Here is a 24262-nt window from a genome sequence, read left to right on the forward strand (position 1 = left end):
AAACAGTCCTCACAGAAAAATGCATCAATAAACCTATAAACACACTTATTCAATTTCCATAGCTTTCCTTCTACACCCCTGGCTTCTTTGGGTGGTTTCAAAAAAACTTCCCTTTGAAAATTCTCCCCCTGTAAAAACGAAACCTTTATATCAATCAATTTACACTCCCAGGAATAGGATGCCAAAATAGCTAAAAAAAAAAAATTTTCAAACTCACTTTCCCCACAGTAGGCAACTCCACTCTGACATCCTGATCTCCTAGTCTCTCTTCAAAGCCTCGGGCTACTAATCTTACTTTGGCCTTATATGTGCCGTCTGGGAGTACCTTTTCTGTACAGATCCATCTGTCAGATAAAGCTGACTGTCCTCTGTCAGGTATTTCAGAATATACCCCAAATTCTTTCCAACTTTCTAACTCTTACTTTACAGCTTACTTTACAATTTATTAGCAGCTACAAGAATCTCTCTGTGATAAGGACTTCTACTTCTATTGAGATTGCTAGCTTGCTTCCTAGTCTTCCTTGTTAAGCTATGGCCTCGACTCACATTCCTCTCCCTTTCTGGACTGCTACTATAGGATCGTCCACCCATGCAAACAGAACTCCGTTCGCAAGTCCGTGATCTTTCTCTAGGGCTACTTTTTGGTCTACTGTCAGAACTCATATTGCGATTTCTGGGTTTCCACATCTTTACCTCGGTTTGTCAATCAATAGGTCTTGTCTCCTGTCCTTCATCCTGCACATTTAGCCAATGTTTGTATTTACCAGTGGCCTTTCCTACACTCCCTATGATGGTGGCATCCTTCCACACACTGGTCCCTTCTGACATGTACGTTACCTCTGTTCCTACTTTGGGTAATTGCCCTTTTGGACGAATAGCGTTGTCCTGTACCTCAGCATTACTTTGTTCATCTTTTGTCAGCCCTGTATCTGCTGTCGTCTGCGCCTCATAACTATCCAGTGTATGTGTATGTGAAATGCACGGTGCCTCCTCGCTTTCTATGTCCTGTTCAGAACCTGTAAAAGTATAGCCAGCACCAATTAACTCTGAAGAATGTACCCTAACAGTTTAATTACCGTGTTGCACAATTACTACTTTCCCATCACTCCCTATAACCTTGCCAGGTCCTTTCCACTCTTTCTGGCCTTCCCTTTTATAACATACATGTCTCCTTGTCTAAACTGTATTCCGGATGGTCTTATGCGGTGCTGTAGGGCCTGCCGAATTTTCTCCAAAACCTCAGCTTTAATGAAAGCTTTTCTGCCCGCATGCAAAGCGATCAGATGAGCAGAAAAAGTAGAGTTACTGCTAGTCCCTTCTAGAGCAGGGGGAGCATCTGACAACACCAATGGTGACTTCAGATTTCTTCCGTACACCAACTGATACGGACTGTACCCCCCAACCATTTGCAGAGAGTTTTTTGCGTACACCGCCCATGCAAGCGCCGTTTGCAGTTTACAACCTGGTCGATCAGCTAATATTTTATGTAACATGTCATCTGCATGTTTCTTTCACAAAGACCATTACTAAACTGGCTTTCAGCTGCAGTGTGCATAACTATGATGTTTAAATTTTCACACATATCTCAGAATTCTTCACTGGCAAATTCCCCACCATTATCTGTGAGGATCTTCATTGGTGTTCCTAATCCTGTTCCTACCCATTTCTCCATGATCTTATCGACAATGGTCCTTTTGTCTTTGCTATGTATCACTGTGGATAGACTAAATCTAGCTGTCATATCTATGAAGTGTAGTAAAAAAAATACCCCTATCCTTGACCTAAACTTTCAAGTCTATTGCCACTACATCGTTAAACTCCCTGGCTAGTGGCAAGCAGTAATGGCTTGACTGAGTAAAATGGAGATCCACAATTTTCCCAAACATGACAGCGCTATCATTCTTCATATCTAGCGTCATCTGAGCCTTCTTCATCGCAAATCGACTCAACAATAGCAGTATCTCGCTAGAAACCACATTAATACTGATAAACAGATTGATCCCTGCTATCTTACAAGGGAGACCCACCCGTTTGGAGGATGTTAATGTATTGTCATCTCTGAACCTGAAGCAGGTAGAGCTTTCATACTCCTTCACCTTCCACCGGTCTGCCTCATTGAGAGACTCCAGATAGCAGTCAAGCCAGTCCATGCCACACACCACAGAAGTGCAACCACCGTCCAGAACTGCACAGTTGAAGGAATCAACCATCAAGATACTCATCACCGGATTCAAATTCTCAGTGATCAATACAATTCCATTATGGCAGTCACCATCATTATTTTCAGTTTCAGATGAACCGCCTCGTGGGTCACTTCAAAAACACAATTCCTTCACTGTGGGCAGTTCATTGTGTAATGGTGCTGGGAATCACACCGAAAACGCCGATTAACCATTCCCCATGCATTTTTTGGGTTTAAACGTCTATGGTCACCATCCCAGGCACACTTTTTGTACCAGCTCTCAAAATGGCTAGGGTTACGACCATTTTCAGACCTCTTCTCATTGACCCCATCTTTGTTTTGGAATCTTTGTATTGGCGAAATTCAATCACCATTGAATCCTCTATCCTTTGTTTTACAGCATAGTTGTTTGCATTTGCTAAAAAAATAGCAGGGAATGACAGAAATCTTTTTAGGGCAGCAGCCATTTGATCTAAGAGAGGTCCTTTCCCCCGGAACTGAACCCGTTAGTACTAAAAGACGATCAACATGGGAAATGCAAGCACAGTCCAGTAATTTAAATGCCAATACCGATTCTAGAATTTCAAGTTCAAATCGCTGTAGCCTCCTGTACCATTGATCAAAATTCATGATATATTCTTCCATGGACTGATCATCTGATTTCCTAAACCCATCAAAGATCGTCCAGGCTTCATACACTTCCAATAACTCATCCTTTTTATAGAACTTATCCAAAAATTGTATCAGATGGTTTAATCCCTCTTCATGATCCAAATCATCCACCTTCCACTCTGAAAATACTTCATTCCTTATCTTATTTTTGGCTGGTAATGATAACGCCAAAGCTATACCTTGCTTCTTCCAGAGTATAGCAGTAACCCAGGTCCACATTTCAACTTCAGCCTTCCATTGCTGATAAGGTTCAGAGTAAGAAAAAATTAGTGGGTAGTCAAAGCTTGCGATTTTGCACTGTCCTTCCGCCATTCCATAACTTAAATTGTTAGCAACAGTACACTTCTTTTCCCTCAGAGGGCTGAGACAGAAAGCTTCATATACAACAGTCAATCAGCAAAGCTTAAAGTTCATCCTCTGCTACCATGTTACTCACAATAAGAGGTTGTGGTAGAAGAGTTAATCCAGGCTGGTCTCTTGGTTAAAGCTGTTTTATTTCCAAGACAACTCCTCAGTGCTAACTTCCTAGTAGCTTCCACACAAAGTGTTCCAGCTGTACCTTTTTATTCTATTCAGTTGGGATAATTAATGCCCATCATCTGTTTAACTACCAATTGGTTTTAACAAGATGATTGCCATATTAACAGCGGTCGGCTTCCCGACCGCCCCATCCAGTCAGCTTGACAAAGGGAAAAATGTGCCCAATGGGTTGTAAAAAGGGGCCTCGTTGAATAACTCAACCCAAAACCACTTTGTCACATGACCAAGACTTGTGTTGTTTAAATTCCTTTAATTATACAGCTTTGGAATTTCATCTTCAGTTGTGGTTTAACCTCCGAAGAGAACCAGACTCCAGGCTAGCAGCCTGTCTTTGACCTCCATCTCTCTCCAAGTCTGATGTCCAGAAAGGACCCTGTATTTCACCTAAAATGTGAACTATTACTCAGGATACAAAAATACTTTGCTGCATCTTCAACAGACTCAACCTGCAACTGAGTTCCTAGGAGCAATACCAGGAATTCTGCCAGACAAAGCCACCTAAAAGAACTTTCCTTGGACATTGATTCTGGGCTCTGGACTCGCATGAAACCATAATTCTTATTTTTATCGTGGTTTCTGCCCTGACCCCCTTTCTTTCCCTTATCCCTCTTTTAATGTACGAATGCAAAAAGGGGCAGACATTGCAAAATCCCTTTCCCACGTTTTGTGTGTGTACAATAATCCAATTCTCTTATTTTACTATATATCAAGCTTGCTGTGGGGTTATTTAATAGAAGATTGGTTAACTCCAAAACTGAAGGGTTGGAGAAAATACACCACCACTTGGAAAGGGGGAAATCAAATATCAAGAACACCTGTTTACGGATGGATAGTGAGCGGAGAAATCAGGGTTGTTTAAATTGATCCCCCTCCTGTCCATAACAGTAATATCAATTTCACCTTCTTTACTCTAACTTTAGATCTAATAGATCTTCATAGCAATTTAATTTAAATCTGAAATCACCCTAGCTGCTCTGCCTCCGGGTAGAAAAACTAAAAATAGATGCATTAAAACTCCTTAAAATACTGTACTAGAGATTTAATAGTACACATTTAATATTCATTATATGCAGCTAAAAGTTTTATTTACATTATTAATCAATGGAATTTTTTTTCAACAGCTGATTAATCATTTGCAAATTTGTTTCTTTATTCCAGCTTTGGAAGGTTATTTCTACAATCCTCTCAATCCGCAGATAATATCAACAGATCCAACAAACACTGATCTTCTTGGTTCTGCACGAACTATTAGTTTCAAGCACATGTTTTATGATGTATTAGTATTACCTAACAGCAGCAGTGTTCTTATTAAAGGTTTGTTTTATTATATCTTTATCTCCTGCAAAGTGAAACACATAATTTGTCCATCGGCCTATAATAGTACAAAAAATAATTTGACTCATGAAATCAAATTATGGCCACTTAGATTGTTATACAGTTCTCCAGATGGTGAGAATAAAAAAAATCAAGCAACCATAGCAAAACTTCCATTTTGGCCTCATGCATCGAGACTTTCAAACCTGCAGTGTTTTAATTCAGTTGAACCTCTTCAAGGCTAAACCGCTGAACTATACAGACACATATATAATGACATTAATGTTTTTAAATTATACCATACCAAATCCTTCTAAATAAATACAAGGTCCCAACTCAAAATACTGGGCTTAACCAATGCATTTCAACTTTGTTGAAAGTACCAGTCAAGAGACGACAAGTCACTCATACAATACCGGACTTTTAACCCTAAAATGACTTGCGCTTACATAGGGCCTTGTCACATATCTCAAAAATGTGTCGAAGCAGTTCACACAAACTGAATAACTTTGAAGTGCTGTCACTTTTATATAAGTAAATCCTACTGTAAATACAATTACTTAGGACAACTTACTTCAAATTCCATTTCTGCATATATATAAATATGCCTGCTGCCCTCTGTGACATTATTTGTAACAAGAGCAGTTTTCATAAATATGCTGTGAACACCCAGCTCTATTCACCATTACCTTTGTTCCCACAATCACCTCCATAATGTCAGCAGCATACGATAGAAGTTATAGATGAGTTAAACTTACCCCCGACTAAGCATTAATAAGATAGATCCCATCTTCCACTTTCTACAGATTTCTCTCTTTCTATTAATTTGATGCCCTTGCCACTAATTCCAGCCTGTCTCCAAATGCCCAAGCTAAATTAGGCCATGTGAAATTGAGTGCCCTGTTCAAATCAGATCTGACTTTAAAACCTCATACTATCCATTACCAAGATGGCTCACTTCTCTTTTGGTAAAGTTGCCCAACTCTGCTCCTATCTCATCCCCAATGCTACAGAAACCCTCATCCGCACTTTAAGGAACAAAAGAATGAGCAGAACATTCGACCCATTGAGCCTGTTCTGCCATTTGATGAGATCATGGCTGATCTGGATCTTAATTCGATCTTTCTGCCTTGACTTCATATCTTTTTATACCCATAGTTAGCAAAAAAACTATCAGATTTAAAATCATTAATTGAGCCACCATCTACTACTTTTTGTGGGAGAGAACTCCATAGCTCGTGTGAAGTAATTTGTTTTAACTTCTCTCCTGAATGGCCAAGGTCTAAATTTATGGCCTAGCTCTAAGCTTAAGGTTATGTCCAAGAATCCCCATCAGAAAAAGTTTCGCTGTTACCAATTATTTCCAAAATCCTGAAAACCTAAAAAAACCCCTTAACATTCCATATTACAGGAAATATAAACCTAGTTTACATAATCTGTCCTGCTAATCTAAACCTTGGAGCCCTGCTAACATCCTAGTGAATCTAGAAATGATTTTCACAACATCCTCAATGCTCCATCCTCCTGGAGCTCCAATTCATACGGAACTCAGCTGGCTTCTTCTCCTCCCATAAATTGAATTAAAAATCCTCACCTTCAAATCAATTTACAGGTTTCACCGCCTATGCAATCATTTCCGGTCTTGTGTCGTCTTCCAGCGCTCAGTTGCTGGACTTCTATGCATTTGACACTTACTTTGCCTGAAATTGAAAATTCCCTCTTTCCCACTCTCAACAATAAATTATATTTATAAGAGGGCATTTAAGATAACATAACATCCCAAAGCGTTTGACAGTATTATAAATCAAAATTTGACACGGAGACACATCAGATGATATTAGGGCTGATGACCAAAAGCTTGGTCAAAGGGTTAGGTTTTAAGGAGTGCCTTATGGAGGAGAGGTAGAGAGGTATGAGGGGAGAATTCCAAGGCTTGGGGCTCAGGTAGCAAAAGGCATGGCCACCAGCGAAAGAAAGTAAGGATGTGTATTTATTACAACGCCCCTCATGATCTCTGGACATTGCAAAGTGCTTTTCAGCCACAGATGTACTTTTACATTACAGTCACTGCTATAATGTAAGAAATCCACAGCCAATATGCACACAGCAAACTACCGCAAACAGCAATGTGATAAATACCAGATAATCTGGTTTTGTGATGTTGACTGAGAAACAGCCAGGACACGGGATAACCCACCCACCCCCCACCCCTTCCATGCTTCTTCCAAATAGTGAACGGGGATCTTTTATGCCCATTTGAAGGGGCAGACAGGGCCTTGGTTTAACATATCATCCAAAAGACAATGTCTCCTACAGTCCAGTACTCCCTCAGCACTAGATTTATTTCCATTTTTGTGCTCAAGTCCTGGACTTAACCCCACAGTTTTGTGATTCAGAGGCAAGAGGCTTCCAACCGAGCCATGACTGATACAGCGGAATGAATAAAAGCAGGGATGCTCAATTAAAAGAATTAAAAGAGTACAGATATTTCAGAGGTGATTTTGGAGATGGGGTGGGACAAAGCCATGGAGGGATTTGAAAACAAGGATGAAAGTTTTAAACAAATGCAAAAAATGCTGGAAAAACTCAGCACATCTGACGGCATCTGTGGAAAGAAAGACAGCTAACATTTCGAGTCCCTGTGACTCTTCTTCAGAGCTAAAGGGAAGCAGAGATGTGGTGAAATATATACTGTTTAAGGGGGGGTGGAATAGGTGAAACTGGATAGAAGGCCAGCGATAAGTGGAGGCAAAGGAGAGACTGCGAAATTGTGATTTGTCATAAACAAAGGGTCAAAGGGGCATTAATGATGGTGGCACTAGCTAAAGGAGGTGCTAATGGTGACATTAAGAGTGGGAAGCAGAATACGATAATGGCAAGACCAGGGTAAGCACTCTGGAAAGTGACAGGTGGCCCAGTGGAGGTGGGGTGAGGGGAGGGGACGGTGGTGGGGAAAAAGATCGAAAAGGCTAAAAGCTAGGGATAAAACAATGAATAAAAATGGAAATAAATTTAAGAAATAATAATAATGAAAGTAAGTGAGGAAAAAAATAAATTTTTTAAAAATAAAAATGAATATGGGGAAAAGGGGGGTTCAAAAAGGGGTGGGGATGGAGGAAAGAGCTCATGGTCTGAAGTTGTTGAACTCAATGTTAAGTCCAGAAGGCTGTAAAGTGCCTAATCGGAAGGTGACGTGCTGTTCCTCCAGTTTGCATTGAGCTTCACTGGAACATTGCAGCAGGCCAAGGACAGACATGTGGGCATGAGAGCAGGGTGGTGGGTGTGTTGAAATGACAAGCGACAGGGGGGTCTAGGTCATGCTTGCGGACAGACCGAAGGCATTTCACAAAGCGGTCACCCAATCTGCGTTTGGTTGCTCCAATGTAGAGGAGGCCACATTGGGAGCAGTGAATGCAGTAGACCAAATTGAGGGAAGTGCAAGCAAAGCGCTGCTTCACGTGAAAGGGGTGTTTGGGGCCTTGGATTTTGGGGGGGGGGGGGGGGCTAGTAGTAAAGGGGCAGATGTTGCTTCTTCTGCAATTGCATGGGAAGGTGCCGCGGGAGGGGAGTTGAGGTGCTGGGGGTGATGGTGGAGTGGACTAGGGTGTCCCAGAGGGAACGGTCCCTACGGAATGCTGACAGAGGCGTGGTGAAGGAAAGATGTGGTGGTGGCATCATGCTGGAGTTGGCGGAAATGGGGAGAATGATCCTTGAATACGGAGGCTGGTGGGGTGAAAAGTGAGGGCAAGGGGGACCCTATCATGGTTCTGGGAGGGAGAGGAAGGTGCAAGGGCAGAGGCGCAGGAGATGGGTCAGGCATGGTTTAGGGCCCTGTCAACTACCGTGGGTGGGAAACCTCGGTTAAGTAGGAAGGAAGACATATCAGGAGCACTGTTTTGGAAAGTGGCATCATCGGAACAGATGCGACGGAGGTGAAAGAACTGAAAGAATGGGAGTCCTTACAGGAAGCAGGGCGTGAGGAGCTGTAGTTGAGGCAGCTGTGGGAGTTGGTGGGCTTGTAATGAATACTGGTGGACAGACTATCATCAGAAATTGAGACAGAGAAGTCAAGGAAGGGAAGTGTTGGAGCCATTTTGTTTGTTTTATCCCCAGCTTTTAGCCTTTTCGATTTTTTTTCCCCACCACTATTCCCTCCCCCCACCCCACCCCCACTAGGGCCATCTGCCACTTTCCAGAGTGCTATTATCACATTCTGCTTCCCACTCTTAGTGTCACCATTAGCACCTCCTTTAGCCAGTACCACCGCCATCAACATCCCTTTCACCTTTTGTTTCATGACATCTTTTGCAATGGCTCCTTTGCCTTCATCTATTGCTGGCCTTCTATCCAGCTTCACTTATTCCCCCCCCCCCCTCCCCCCCACCTTAAACAGTATATATTTCACCACATTTCTACTTCCCTTTAGCTCTGAAGAGTCATACAGACTCGAAACGTTAACTCTGTCTTTCTCTCCACAGATGCTGTCAGATCTGTTGCGTTTTTCCAGCATTTTTTAGTTTTGTTTCAGATTTCCAGCATCCGCAGTATTTTGCCTTTATCTTAATGAAAACTTTAAACTCCAGGCATTATTTAGCTGGGACCGATGCAGGTTAGCGAGTACAGGAGTTATGGGTGAACAGCACTTGGTGCAAGTTAGGACAAGAGCAGCAGAGTTGTGAAAGGCTGGCCAGGAATACACTGGATTAGTCAAGTCTAGAGGTAGATTACAGTAGCAGATTGAGCTGAGGCAAGAACAGAGTCAAGTGAAAATTAAAGAGGTGGTTTATGTGGTCTTAGTGATGGCACAGATATGAGGCCGGAAGTTCACCTTGGGATCAAATGTGCTACCAAGGTTGCAAACTGTTTGTGTCAATCTCATGTTTACAAGGGAGAGTGATGGAGTCAGTGTCTAGGGAACAGAATTTGTCACAACAACCGAAAGTAATGCCTTCAGTCTGCACAATGTATAACTGGAGGAAATTTCTGCTCATTTAGTACTGGAAGTTGGACAAATAATCTGACAATTTAGAGACAGTGAAGGGGTTGAGAGAGCTCTTGGTGAGGTAGAGCTGGGTGTCATCAGCATACATGTGGAAACTGATGCTGTGTTTTCAGGTGATTAGGAGGCAGCCAAAGACAGATCCTTGGGAAATACTAGAGGTAAAAGTGTGGGAGGGGAATGAGAAGCCATTGTATTGATTCTTTGGCTATGATTAGAAAGCTATAGAATGAAACCAGGCAGTTCCACTCAGCTGGACGACAGTGGAGAGGCACTGGAAGAAGATGGTGTAGTCAACCAGGAGTCTATTGGAATAGTCAAATTTGAGGTAACAAAGGCATGAATGAGGGTTTCAGCAGCAGAAGAGCTGAGGCAAGGACTTTCCTAAACTTCATAAACCTTTTCTTGACCAAGGTGCTGTCATCTGTCCAAACTCCTGCTTCAAAATCATACAATATAGGGAAGTATGAGTATTCCCAATATTTCTCTCTGTTGCTGAAGACCTGACATGCCAGAAATAAGGTGAATAGATTCAATAATAGCCTTCAAATTGGAATTGGATAAATACATGAAGGAAGAAAAAATTGCAGGGATGTGGAGAAAGAGCAGAGGTGTGTGACTAACTGGGTCTTTCTTTGAAAGATCTGGCACATATTTGATGGACTGAATGGCCCCTTCTGTGCTGTACTATTCTATGATTCTTTGCATAAAGGTACTGAAGTATATATATATACATACATCCATGAAGATAATCAGCTTCTCAGATTTTTATGCTTTGCTTTCACACTTTTATTTCTATTTTGTGCAGATATGTATAATTCTATTCATTTGTCATATTCTTGCTAATTCTCTACTTCACAGGAAGCCACAGCACCCCGAATATGCAATTAATATAAATTAACCAAGAAGTAAGTCAAGCATTGCACTTGCAATGGTGTGTGTCTTGGTGCATCTGTGGTCAGTTTACACTTACATTGTTAGGTAACTGCTGGTATTAATCACTCATGCAAATCCTGGTCAACTTAAATTGCACCGTTTGTTGCTAATCTTCACCCCAGTTCTTGTTAATGGAATCAACACAACTTTACTACAGTCCTATTATCATTTAAGGGGTGTGAGATCAAAATGGTATGGGTTGACTGGTATTATGTGGGTCAACCAAATTATATTAACTGCATATAGTGAGCGCTTTGGCATCCTGTGAAGCAAAATAATTAGCATGTACATGACAAATGATCAGAAACCTACACATTAATGCATAAAAAATGATGCTGTGACCAATAAAATTTGCCTGGTGTTACAAAGCTGGTGCTATTACAAAGCCTCACTCATGTTAGTGAGTTAAGTCTACAAAGAAAATATCGCATGCAAGACCTGTAAGGAAGAAACATTCATATCAACTCTTCCTCCAAGAAAAAGTTCTTCTGGGACACACTTTAGTGCACATCATTCATTTTATTCAAGCAAATGTTGGTCCATTTATATTTTGTAGATGAAAGTTACATCTGTGTTTGAGATCTGGCTTTGTCTTTAACAAGGAGCGATAATAAGTCAGTGATAAGGGTCCCCCTTGACATATCACTTAACTACTGTCCTTAATACATTTGAGCACCGGGCCTTCTTAACTGAAGGTACAGCTGCAGATGAGGAAATCGCCAAAGAAATTTTAGACCAAAAAAATAAGTTTTCGAATGCTAAAGTACTGCTGAAAGAGTTAAAGGCACATGAGTACATAATCTTTATTTGCCCATAAATTTATTTCAAAGGTACCTGGAAAATTTACATGCAAATACAAGAACTTGAACATAAAACAAATTGCATTTATAGCATATTAACACATTCTTAGGACATTCCGAAAAGCTTCACACTTAATTAATTGCTTTTGAAGTTCAGTTGCTGGGTGTAAAATTCAACTTCAGAGGGGGCACAAAGTGATCCCAGTGAATCAGCAACTGTTATACACACTGCCCAATTTTTTGACAACTGCTGATTCACTAGCAGCCAGATTGACCCCCAGCCAAGTTGGTATCTTACCCCCACTGTTATTATGCAGGCACACAAAAACAAAACAAGGCAACAGCCAGCTGCCCTTCTTTTGTTGTTAGGTTTGGCTAAACAAGGATTTTGTTTTTTTATTCATTCTTTGGATGGTTCCCTCCCATTCCTACTGACTTCAGTTTTATTGGGTTCCTTGATGCCATCTAATTCAGACAAATACTGCCTTGATGTCAAGGGCAGTCACTAGCACCTCATTTCTGGAATTCAGCTGTTTTGCTCATGTTTGAGCCAAGGCTGCAATGAAGTCTGAAGTGGCGAGATCCTGGTGGAACCCAAACTGAACATCAATGAACAAGGTTATTGGTGAGTAGGTGTTGCTTAATAGCACTACCAGGAACACCTTCTATCACTTTTCTGATGATTGAGAGTAGATTGATGCAATGGTAAACTGATCGTGTTTTTTGTGGATAGGACATACCTGGGCAATTTTCAACTGTGTCAGGTAGATGCCAGTTATAACTATACTGGAACAGCTTGACCAGAGGCAGACTAGTTCTGGAGCACAGGTTTTTAAACACTACAGCCAGGATGATGTAGAGGTCCACGGCCTTAGCTGTAACTAGTGAGCTCAGCAGTTTCTTGATATCACATGGAGTGAATCTAACTGGCTGAAGACTGACATGTGTGATTGTAGAAATCTCAGGGGATGTTGGATCATCCACTCAGCACTTCTGGTCAAAGTTGGTTACAAATGATTCAGCTTTTCCTTTTGCGCTCATGTGCAAGGCTCCACTATCGTTGACCCTCGAGTTGGTTATTTAATTGTTCAATGCCATTCACAATTGGAAGAGGCTTGTTTCCACTGCAGTTTAGAAGAGAGAGGGGTGACTTTATTGAAGTATATAAGATCCTGAATGGTGGGCAGGGAAAGGATGTTTTCTCTTGAGGGTGAGTCCAGAACCAGGGAGCCGTTTTAAAATTAAGGGTTGCCTTTTCAGGCCAGAGATGATGATTTTTTTTTTCTCTCAGAGGGTTGTGTGACTTTGGAACTCAGAAGGCAGTGGGAGAAGAGTCATTGAATATTTTTAAGGCAAAGGTAGATGGATTCTTTGTTAGGCAAGGGAATCAAAGGTTATTGGGGGTAGATGGGAATGTGGAATTTGAAACACAAACAGATCAGCCATGATCTTACTGAATGGCGGAGCAGCTTTAAGGGCCGGATGGCCTACATCTGCTCCTATTTTGTATGTTCGTAATATTGCACTGCTTTGATCTGATCTGTTGGTTATGAGAGCACTTAGCTTTGTCTAAAGGATATTGCTGTCACGGTTTAGCATGCATGTAAGTCCTATATTGTAGCATAACCAAGCTGGCACCTCAATTTCAAGATGTGCTTGATGTTGCTCCTGGCATGCTCTTCTACACTCATCATTGAACCAGGGTAGATCCCTTAGCTTGATGGCAACAGTACAGTGAGGTTACAGATTGTAGTGGGATACAATGTTCCTGCTGCACATCATGGATGCCTAATTTTGAGCTGCTAAATCGGTTCTGAATGTGCCCCATTTAGCACAGCAGTAATCCCACACACGATAGAGGGAGTTTATCTCCACTTGGACTGTGTGGTGGTCAGTCCTATCAATAATGTCAATGGATAGATGCACCTGTGGCTTGCCAATGGTTAAGGACAAAGTCAAGTAGGTTTTTCTCCTTCTGTTGGTTATCTCGGCACCTGCCATAGGCACAGTTTGGCAGCTAAGCCCTTCAGGACTCAGTCAGCTCCATCAATAGTGGTGCTACCATGTCACTCTTGGCGATGGACATTTAAGTTTTCAGAGTACATTCTGTCACCCTTGCTACCCTCAATGCTTCTTCAAATTAATGTTCAATGTGAAGCAGTAATGGTTCATCAGCTGAGCAAGGGTGGTGGGTGGCAGGCAGTAATCAGCAGAGAGATGTCATCATTCAAGTTTGGTCTGATGCCTGGAGACTTCATGGGCTCCAGAGTCAATGTTGAGCACTCCCTAGGCCACTCCTTCCTGACTGTATACCTGCCACTACATCTGGTGGGTCTGTCTTGTTGGTGAGATTGGGCATACCTAGGGATGGTCACAAGGGGGTTTGAATAATTGGCTAAAAGGTATGATTTTGTGAATATGACTGTTGCTTGACTAGTCTGTGGGACAGCTCTCTCAATTTTGGTCCTTGGTTGAACCGAGTTGCTTGCCTGGCCATTTCAGATGGCACTTAAGAGTGACCAAATTGTCGTAGGTTTGATAGTCATATAAAGGCCAGAATGGGTTAAGATGGCAGACTTCCTGCCATAAGGAACACAAGTTAAACAGGTGAGTTTTATGACTATCCTGTAGTTTCATGATCACTAGCTTTTTATTCCAGATTTACTTAATTAACTTTATTCTAATTCACCAGCTGCCACAATGGAATTTGAACTCATGCCCCTGGATTATTAATCCAGGCTTCTTGACTACAAGTCCAGTAACATAACTGCTATTCTACAGTACCCATGTAGGACGTTGCCTAGGATGGCTCTGCCAATTGGAGTGCTACATCAATACTGCATTGAAATGTCATCTTAGATAATGTGCTGAAGTCCTAGATTGGGGCTTTAAACCTCTGAAGTAAGAATGCTATTAATGAAGTCAAATTAACACTTAAATAGGACAAAGAAAAATCAGCCGCAATTAATCTCTAAAAATGTATGCATTAGTTTCTAAGATGTCTATGCAGTATTGGTTGGCTATTTCATTAGTATTGCATTTAAATTAAATTAATTTGGTTTTTAAAGGAAGAGAATAAAAACCGAGACCATACTCTTCAGATTAGCAAAATCTTCTTGCAAGTTTGCTGAATATTTCCCTTTATTATAATTGGAGAGTTCAGTTAACAAAAATCAAACGGAAACATTGTACCTCAAAGATGACAATAAAATGTAATGATTTAACAGCAGTAATTCAACAAAGAGAAAAGATTACATTCACATTCAGTTATTTCTTTTCCTTAAGTTATGTTAACCTCCACCTACTGCACACTACTGCAGGTAAAACAAATTGAATCAAAGGTGGGATTTACTAGCGATATCTGTTCTTTCAGGAAAATATCTACTCTAGGCTACATTACTTGCCCAAAATCAGAACTTTCATGTAGACCCCTAATTAGCTTTTAGTTCCATTCCACCACCATAGAAATTAAATAACATATTTTATGCAAGGTGCCTCAAATAGAGAATGAGTTACAAAACTAGTTCTAAACATACAATTCCAAAACGAAATAGATTTGTAATGATCTAAGATTTTGGTAATGACTTTTTTTTTGCCATGCTGCTGCTGCGTAACACAAAGAATCCAGACAAAAGAAACTCAAGCCCATTGCACAGAAAGATCCATGAAGGCCCAGAAAAGAAAGAAAAAATCTGAATCAAGCATGAAGAAATATTACACATTAAGGAAGGAAAATCTATTTTTCTTTTTCTTCATTATTCTCTAAATAGCAACAGTTGCTCCATCTAAACATTAGCTTTTCACACTGGATGACTGCTTTGCAGAACACCTTCGGTCTGTCCACAAGCATTACCCAGACCTCCCTGTCGCTTGCCATTTCAACACTCCACCCTGCTCTCATGCCCACATGTCTGTCCTTGGCTTGCTGCATTGTTCCAGTGAAGCTCAACGCAAACTGGAGGAACAGCACCTCATATTCCGACTAGGCACTTAACAGCCTTCCGGACTAAATATTGAGTTTAACAATTTCAGATCATGAACTCTGTCGTCCATCCCCACCCCCTTTCCAACCACCCCCCCACCATTTTTCCCAATAATTTATATAGATTTTTCTTTTCCAACCTATTTCCATTATTTTTAAATGTATTTCCATCCATTGTTTTATCTCTACTTTTTAACCTTTTTCAATTCCTTCACCCCACCCCACCCCCACTAGTTCTATCTGTAACTTGCTTGTCCTGCTTTCTACCCTTAATTAGCACATTCCTTAGATAATATCACCACCTTCAACACCTCTTTGTCCTTTTGTTTATGACATCTTTTGGCTATCTCCACCTATCACTGGCCCTCTATCCAGCTCTACTTGTCCCATCCTCCCTTAAACCAGCTTATATTTCACCTCACTTCTATTTTACATAGTTCTGTTGAAGAGTCATACAGACTCGAAACGCTAACTGTGTTCTTCTCCACAGATGCTACCAGACCTGCTGAGTTTTTCCAGGTATTTTTATTTTTGTTTTAGCTTTTCACATTTCAGAAAGGTGCTAACACTCATCTTTCTCTACAAATTTTAAAATGATTTTGTACTTGAACCAATTGGAAGAATGCTGTTGTACAGCACGTGATCTGTTTACATACAGATATATAATGCAACACAGATAAAATAAAATCTTGCTGAAGATTAAACAAATGAATCCATCCTTAAGAACACAAGATTGCAGGAATGATGAAATACACATTGGGCTTGCTCAATCATCCACGTCTTTTTCAATTTAAAGTAGTAACCAATAAAGCTAATGTCCTGCCCTGTGAAGGTGTCCTATTCATAACTTCAAACATGGACTGTGTTTGCATGGAAGCTTCTGGGACTGTCTTTAACATTTGAAAATGGATACTATTGGACTGCAAAAGGTGGCTGCCAAGGGGTCACCGGACACTCAATCTGTGTATTCCAGAAAACACTGCCAGACCGTTTTGATAGGAGGTGAAGAACAGAATACCCATATCCTGAAACCATCTCAACTGTCTTCCTGACTTGAATGGGTTATTTGGAGACCAAGACAATGATTGTCTCAAACCCCGGGAGGACATCTGCAAACAATAAGACTATGGTTGCAGCTAACTAGCTGAAATCCACCATCATATTTGGAAGAGAGTTGTGAAGGACCACATGATAGATAGCCATGTTGGTCTGCAGAGAACACTGAAAGCTGCAAAACAGCAGCAGGAAAAAAGCAGTGTCATCTTTGACTTTAACAACCTGGAGGCTGTGAAAATATTAAAAGCCTCTCAACCTGATTCCTTTTCTCTCAAAAGAGAACAATAGTACAAAGCTTGACTCCAGCTAAGGAAGCTACAAGGAATCGACTTCATGATTTGCCTAGAAGCCATCCCTTCCAGGAAATCCTGCAATAATCCTAATATTCAATTCCAGTTATTTGAACTCATCTAAACTACAATTTACGAGTGGAAAAGACTCCTTTCTTTACCAGGCCCACACTGACTGTCCTTCTACAAAAAACTAAACGCGAGAAATATGAACTATTCTTTTGTTTACAACTTGTAAAAGTGCTCTATTCTCTTTAACTGTATTTTTATTGAATTTGCCTGTGTGTGAGTTGCGAGTGATTCACATAGAGTTTAGATTTTCAGGTGACTACATGAATAAATTATCTTCTTTATTTAAACTCGTGGAGGTTTGCTGCTGTTCCTCCAATTAATTGCCTACTCAAGAAGGGACACACCCACACACACCCCTTCATTTCCAAAGCCACTGATTATGGACATTAAGGGAAAGAATTGGGGATTTTAGTTTATCTCCCCTCCCCCATCCATAACAATGGTAGAGAAAGAGAACACAATTTGGATTGAGAATCACGTCAAAAACTTAACTTTTCTTCCTTGCAGTTGTTGCTTGAACAGTATCTAAAAAGAAAATGTCAGTCATATTTTCAACATTTTCAGTTTTGCCCTTGCTTAACAGGCTAGTCACGTGCTGAAATACATAAAATTTTACACATCAAAATAAACTAATCTGACTACATGAAAATCACTGATGAGACAACATTTATGTGCAAGTGTCCTGACAATCCAAGACAATGGGGGTCCAGATGGGTGGTGGAGAAAGTAGAATTAGGTGTTGTCAGCATAGATATGGAAACTGACCCCGTATCTGTGGGTGCTGTTGGCAGGATGAGGAAGAGGGGTGTGCCAAAAATAGATCCTTGTGGAAATCTGAAGCAATGGTATGGGGGCGAGAAGAGACGACATTGCTGGATATGCTCTCTTTATAATCGGACAGATAAGAATGGAGCCAAGCAGTGGCAATCCCACTGAGCTGGATAATGGAGGAAACTAGAATAAGATTGTGTGGTTGTACACAATATTTAAGCAACTTATATGAAATAGGCCAGTACATCTCCTACTGTATTTATAAACTGATCCTTAATATGTTCTCACAGCAACTTTCATTGCTGTTCCAAACAAAGCTAAAGATCACTATTAAAAAATGCTTGCCTCATTAAAAAAGTGACAGAAATAGCTGCTCTGCTTATTAGGAAAGGAAAAAAAGATAGTGCTCAATGGTTTTCCAAATGGCAATACACAACCAGAAGCTTTCAACCCCTTTCCCAGTCAAAATCTGCTGAGCCAGACTGTACCTATGTTCTTCTACTGATGGTGGCCCAGCTAGGATCATGGCAGCAGTTTAGTCAACTGCAAATGTGTAGCGGCAACGGCAACTATTTTTGATAGAATATGACTATCTTGACTGGCTGACAATTAAAACAGAAAGGGGAAAATTACCAGAGTAACACAAAACATTATGCAGACAGTTGTGTAGGTGGCTCTTTTGTTTTAAAATAAAATTGAGGTATTTTAAAATGTGTTACTGTTTTGCTAACACAGAAGAGTATGAATGATGTATTCAAGATTTGGGTCCCCACTCCTTTCATGCTGGGAGATGGAGAAGCTCAGTTTGAGGAAAGAGGCAGGCCAGAAGATTCTGAGCTTTCAAAAGGTCCAAGAGGAATAGACCAAGGTGATGTCAAACTGCACATATCATTCTAAATTTTATTGAGAAAGCATTCTTAAAAGTTACATCAGACAATGAGCAGAGGTGGCAAAGTATGCCCTTTCTTCCCATTTTCAGAGTTTCAAGTCCTTACACTTGAACTAGAGGACCTGCATTGAGATACAATGTCCATGGCCCTTTTCAGACTAACTGTAATTTAATTGCAAGCATAAGATACCAAATTTGGCTTTGGTTTATGTCCTTAAAAGTCAGTGTGAATATAATATCCCTGCCCAACCACAGACTAATTCAAACACCATCAACCTGGTTTAATCAATTGAACCTCTAATTGAGCTCATATAACAAACTGATACTGTCCTTTAAAGACAACGTATGCTGCCAAAGAGAACCAGTAAAGACCCAGCATACAAACTGAGGAATTACTCCATTTCAAGGACATGATAGAAAATTCAGGAAGAACACACCATGCCTACAGAAAGCAAACATTCCTGAGAGTTCAACGTTTTCAGAGATAAATTTATATTGATGCATATTACCTCTGTAAGAAAGAATTTTCAATAAAAAGGGCCTTCCCTGGTAAAATACAGTACACCTGTTGGGAGATTCTTTCCTCCCTATTATACAGAGCTTAATATTTCTTATCTAATGATAGTTCCAATCAGAGGACCTACCATTTGCTATCTTAATTACATGGAGAGTAAAATTAACTTAAGTCAATGGGGGCTTTCCCAGTTGACCACCAAATCAGCATCTGTAATATGCAAGCAAATCGCACAAATAAGAACAGAGAAATCAGACTGTTATACATCCAATTCATAATACTGACACTTAAAAACACTAAGTTTTATTTTTAAACATACTGCATTTTGATTTCTCATATTAAATGAAAGCTTGTATAGGTATTCCCTCTCTATCCCTATCCCTTCTAGAAGCACTGTCATTCAATTTTCTCACCATCCTCTAAGTGATTCATATTCTCTTCTTTATCAGACTCCATTAGCTCATATAATCAGTTCCAAAAAATAACTTCTAAAGTTCAAAATGCATGCCAACTCCTAACACAATTAAAAAGGGAAAAATGTTGAATTAATACGCGCAAAATCAAAACTTAATTATTTAGCATTAACTTGCTATCAATGCCCCATTTCTAAGCCTTAGATTAAAAGGTTTGCCATCTTTGGAGCTGCAGAAAAATAATGTGCTTGGCTCCTACTCCATAATTCCTCATCTGCCTCTATGTCTGCTTTACACATTGTTTCCCTCTGCCTCTCTATGACTCTAAAGCAGTTGTCATAATTCGTGTGCTTGTGTCTTTCAGTTTCAGGGCCTTATTTAATAAGTCAGGACCACTGCATTTGGCCAGTTGTGAGATGAGTGTTGGCACATAGCAGTGAAGGTGAATAGTTTACAACTTAACTAGGTGGTGAGAGAGATTTTATCAAACAGCAAATACCAAAAATAATTTAGTCATAAATAAAATCATATTAATACATCAAGAAATAAAGCAGGGTTTAAAAATGAGGAAGAATGAAAATTGAAGAAGAAAGTTGCTTTGTTTTGTGCTCTTGTGCAACTGATCATCAGGATGTAATTTACTTCTATTAGCTAACTTAATTATGTGGTTAGCATGGACCAATCAGCAAGGCTGTAGAAACTCAGTGAGCTTATCATGATATAGTCTCAATGTTTTAAGAATATAGCTTAATTTTAGGATATTTTACATTATTGGAAAGATTTTATCATGTTTTTCTACCAAGACCAGATACACCACAATGCTTTAGCAGGAGCATTAACTTTAAACAAAAGGAGAAATAGGCAAATTAGTATGAAACAATTTGATTTTATTTTCACAATATATATCATTGAGACACAAATTTTGACAAGCATCATACTTCTGCATGACAATATACTGAGATCAATATCTGCTCTTCAATTTGGAGGTTAAAAACCTCTACTGTTGATCTTCACTCAATTTCTTCAAAAATAAATCATTCTAATAATGAAAGAAAATTCTTAAAAAAAGGACACTGAAAATATTACCTGTGTTATCTGGAGAGCTCATGATTCACTTGGTCTCACTGGAAGCACCTGCCACACAATGTCTGTTTACAACACTCAAACCAATAGATCCTGCTGAGATTGAAGTTGGTGCAGATACTGTTGGTTTTCTACATTAGGCTGGCATCTCTTCCCGCATCAGGCACAAATAATTCTTCCCAAACGTGGTGCTGCATATCAAAAGAGAAACAAGGACATGAACAAATTTTGCATAGTCGCATTTAACCTTTGTAGATGTACAGATAGTTTATAGTATAAAAGAGTTACAAATCGTTTTGAGATATGCTTTTAGTCGTAAGGTGCGTAGGAATATTTTCATTTAAGTGATGATTTGGATAATAATGTGGTAAATTGGATCAGCAAGTTTGCTGATGACACTAAGATTGGAGACATTGTGGAGACAGAGGAAGGCTTTCAAAGCTTGCAGAGGGATCTGGACCAACTGGAAAAATGGGCCAGAAAATGGCAGATGGAATTTAATGCAGAAAAGTGCGAGGTGTTGCATTTTGGAAGGACAAACCAAGGTAGGACATACACAGTAAACGGTAGGGCACTGAGGAGTGCGGAGGAACAAAGGGATCTGGGAGTTCAGATACATAATTCCCTGAAAGTGGCGTCACAGGTAGACAGGGTTGTAAAGAAAGCTTTTGGCATACTGGCCTTCATAAATCAAAGTATTGAGTATAGGAGTTGGGACGTTATGGTGAGGTTTTATAAGACATTGGTGAGGCCAACTTTGGAGTGTTGTGTGCAGTTCTGGTCGCCTAACTACAGGAAGGATATCAGTAAGATTGAAAGAGCGCAGAGAAGATTTACTAGGATGTTGGCGGGTCTTAAGGAGTTGAGTTACAGGGAAAGATTAAACAGGTTAGGACTTTATTCCTTGGAGCGTAGAAGGATGAGGGGAGATTTGATTTACAAAATTATGAGGGGTATAGACAGAGTAAAAGCGAGTAGGCTCTTTCCATTTAGATTAGGAGAGATAAACACGAGAGGACATGGCTTTAGGGTGAAAGGGGAAAGGTTTAGGGGGAACCTCTTCATTCAGAGAGTGGTGAGTGTGTGGAACGAGCTGCCATCCGACGTGGTAAATGCAGGCTCACTCTTACGTTTTAAGAATAAATTGGATAGACACATGGATGGGAGAGGTCTGGAGGGTTATGGACTGGGTGCAGGTCAATGGGATTAGCGGAATAATGTTTCGGCACAGACTGGAAGAGCCGAATGGCCTGTTTTCTGTGCTGTAGTGTTCTATGGTTCTATGGACCTAAGTGATCCTACAACCGACGGGTCAGATCAGATCTAAGCGATGGCGTCCAACTTGCCTTTTACTACTGTTATGGCACAGCGGGTGGTAAATGCTGAGCTGTTCGAATCCCAGAGGGAAACTTGAAACAACTGCCTTGAATTCAGTAGTAATAAGACGGCTGAGTTTTACAGGTTTCTTACAAAACTAAATTAAACCTTTATTAAATAAAAAAATGATTTTAATCACAAACATAGGTTTATAAATTACTACTACTATAACTTCTAAATGCCCTGGTTAATCTGATTCCCAGTTACACCTCCATTAAGGCAACAGTAAAACACACAGATTTAAACAGACCAGGCAAAACATACACCCAGGACAGTTGAAATCAAAATGAGTTTTTCTCAGCTTCAGTTACTTGTAGACAGCAGCTTGAGACTTAGATGCTAGAGGGTTTTCACACTTGTGTTAGATCTTAAAATGCCTGCCCTTACACACAGCCTTCTCTACTTTATACATATTTTCTCCTTTGAATGCAAATTCCCATTGTTTCACTATGTCTTTGAACTTTACCTCTCTAATAATAAAAATCTATCATTGTACTAATTTCACCAATAATCTTTGGGAAAAATAAACACACTGTTTCTTAACTTCTTCTGCTAAGTGTAACATTTCATCCCCTCTTTTAAATTCAAGCTACTCTGATTTATGTAAAAATGTAAATATTCCCTTTACACCTCATATTCTAAAACTTCACCCATTACCTATTTAGCATTTCAAACCTAGCTTCTCTTCTTACATCAAAGCCTTCAGATCAGCTGTCTTCAATTAAGTCCACCCCACAACCCCCCCCACAAACACACACAGACCCATAGACAAAGACCCCACTATTGCTCTTCAATAAATTCCAAAAAATTATGAAAATTATTATATCTTCCTGACATTACATGCAACATTATATAATTTTAAATGTTGTGATTTATATATTAAAGAAACCTCACATCTATATGCATGTAGTTTCATTTTTCTATTATAAATTCCTTTATCCAATAATCAAAATATCTATTCCAACCTGTCATGCTGTAATCAACAGTGATAGTTTAGCTTCACAGCATTGCATTTGCTTGCTCTTCAATTTTTACTGCAGAGAAACTCCTACCACCTAACTAACTCTATATCTCTGCTTCCCAAATTGCTCCATTTTGCTATTCAGCTATAAATAATAAGATAAAATTAAATGATGTAAAATTATGACATAATTTAAAATGGAGACGCAAGTAAGTCTGCACATTGTGGTGCAATTATGCCATACTCTCCAATCCCATTTAGAAGCGTAGAATTCGTCTGACTCTACCCGTGCAACAAGTGAACAATATGTTAAAAAAACTTTCTGTATAGCACATTAAACGATGCTCCTTTTATCCTAAAAAAAATTCTCCACATACTTTTGATTTCGATTACATACCATATATACTTGAGCAATGGTTGATCTTGTCTATAAGTTGACACCTGACTTTTAGCCAAAAAATCCAAACTCTTTTTACTTACCACCCACTCAATGCTGAAGTCAAACTCACCCCGTTGCAAACCAACTCATTGATAGAATCATAAAATAGCACACTATTGAAGGAGGCTCTTCAGTTCCTCGTGTCATGTGATGTCAAGGCTACCACCTCACTGGTGTGCACTGCATTCCCACCAATCCTGCCCTCTAATATGGCAGCACAGTATCAAGAAGGGACAGCAAGTACACAGCCCAGTTCAAACTTAAAGTTGTTGAGTTTGCAGAGCAGACAAATAATTGTGCCCAAGCTAGAGAATTCAAGATATCGGAGAAGGTTAGAGATTGGAGGAAGCTCTCTGCACAGCTTAGGCAGATGCCCAAGAATAATCAGAGGAAAGCCTAGTATGTGGCAGCAGTTGGAAAATGAAGTTGCAAAACATGTCAATGAAAATCACCAAAGTGGACTCTCAGTTTCTCGAGGAACTATCTGAATCTTCACCCTGAAATAAGAAAATTAGGCTTTGCAGATTTCAAAGCCAGCCCTAGATGGTGTGAAGTTTGTGAAGAGAAACAATCTTGTACTGCGAGAGAAGACCAAAATTTCACAGCATCTTCCAGCAGAACTCAACGACAGGATTATCGTATTTCAGCAGTTTATATTCAAACATCAACAAAAGAATGGATACAGACTGGCGTGTATTGGGAACATAAATGAGACCACCATGAATTTTAACATGCCAGCTGGTCAAACGGTGAGCAAAGTTGGAGGGAAAAGAATGCTAATGAGGACAACTGGCCATGAAAAGAATAGATTCACCGTTGTGCTGGCCTGTATGTCTGACATAACAAAGCTTAAGCCAAAAGTAGTCTTCAAGAAAAAATCCCTCCCAAAACAACAAATCCCAAAAGGAGCAGTTGCCCACATTCAGGATGGATGATATCACATCCATGATGGATGGATGAAGATGGCTTGAA

General features: G+C 40.0%; 1 protein-coding gene across 6 annotated transcripts in view; it reads right to left on the reverse strand.

Annotated features, from left to right (window-relative positions):
• Nucleotides 1-24262, reverse strand: part of hdac5 (histone deacetylase 5) — a 378423-nt gene that overhangs the window by 289394 nt on the left and 64767 nt on the right. For all 6 annotated transcript variants that reach the window (XM_041217570.1, XM_041217576.1, XM_041217573.1 and 3 more), the window contains one exon: nucleotides 20517-20704. In XM_041217570.1, coding sequence (XP_041073504.1) covers nucleotides 20517-20538 — 22 coding nt within the window. In that variant the 5' untranslated portion in view covers nucleotides 20539-20704. The remainder of the gene's footprint in view (nucleotides 1-20516; nucleotides 20705-24262) is intronic.

The sequence above is a fragment of the Carcharodon carcharias genome, chromosome 23 (assembly GCF_017639515.1).
Source record: "Carcharodon carcharias isolate sCarCar2 chromosome 23, sCarCar2.pri, whole genome shotgun sequence".
In the NCBI taxonomy this organism is placed as follows: domain Eukaryota; kingdom Metazoa; phylum Chordata; class Chondrichthyes; order Lamniformes; family Lamnidae; genus Carcharodon; species Carcharodon carcharias.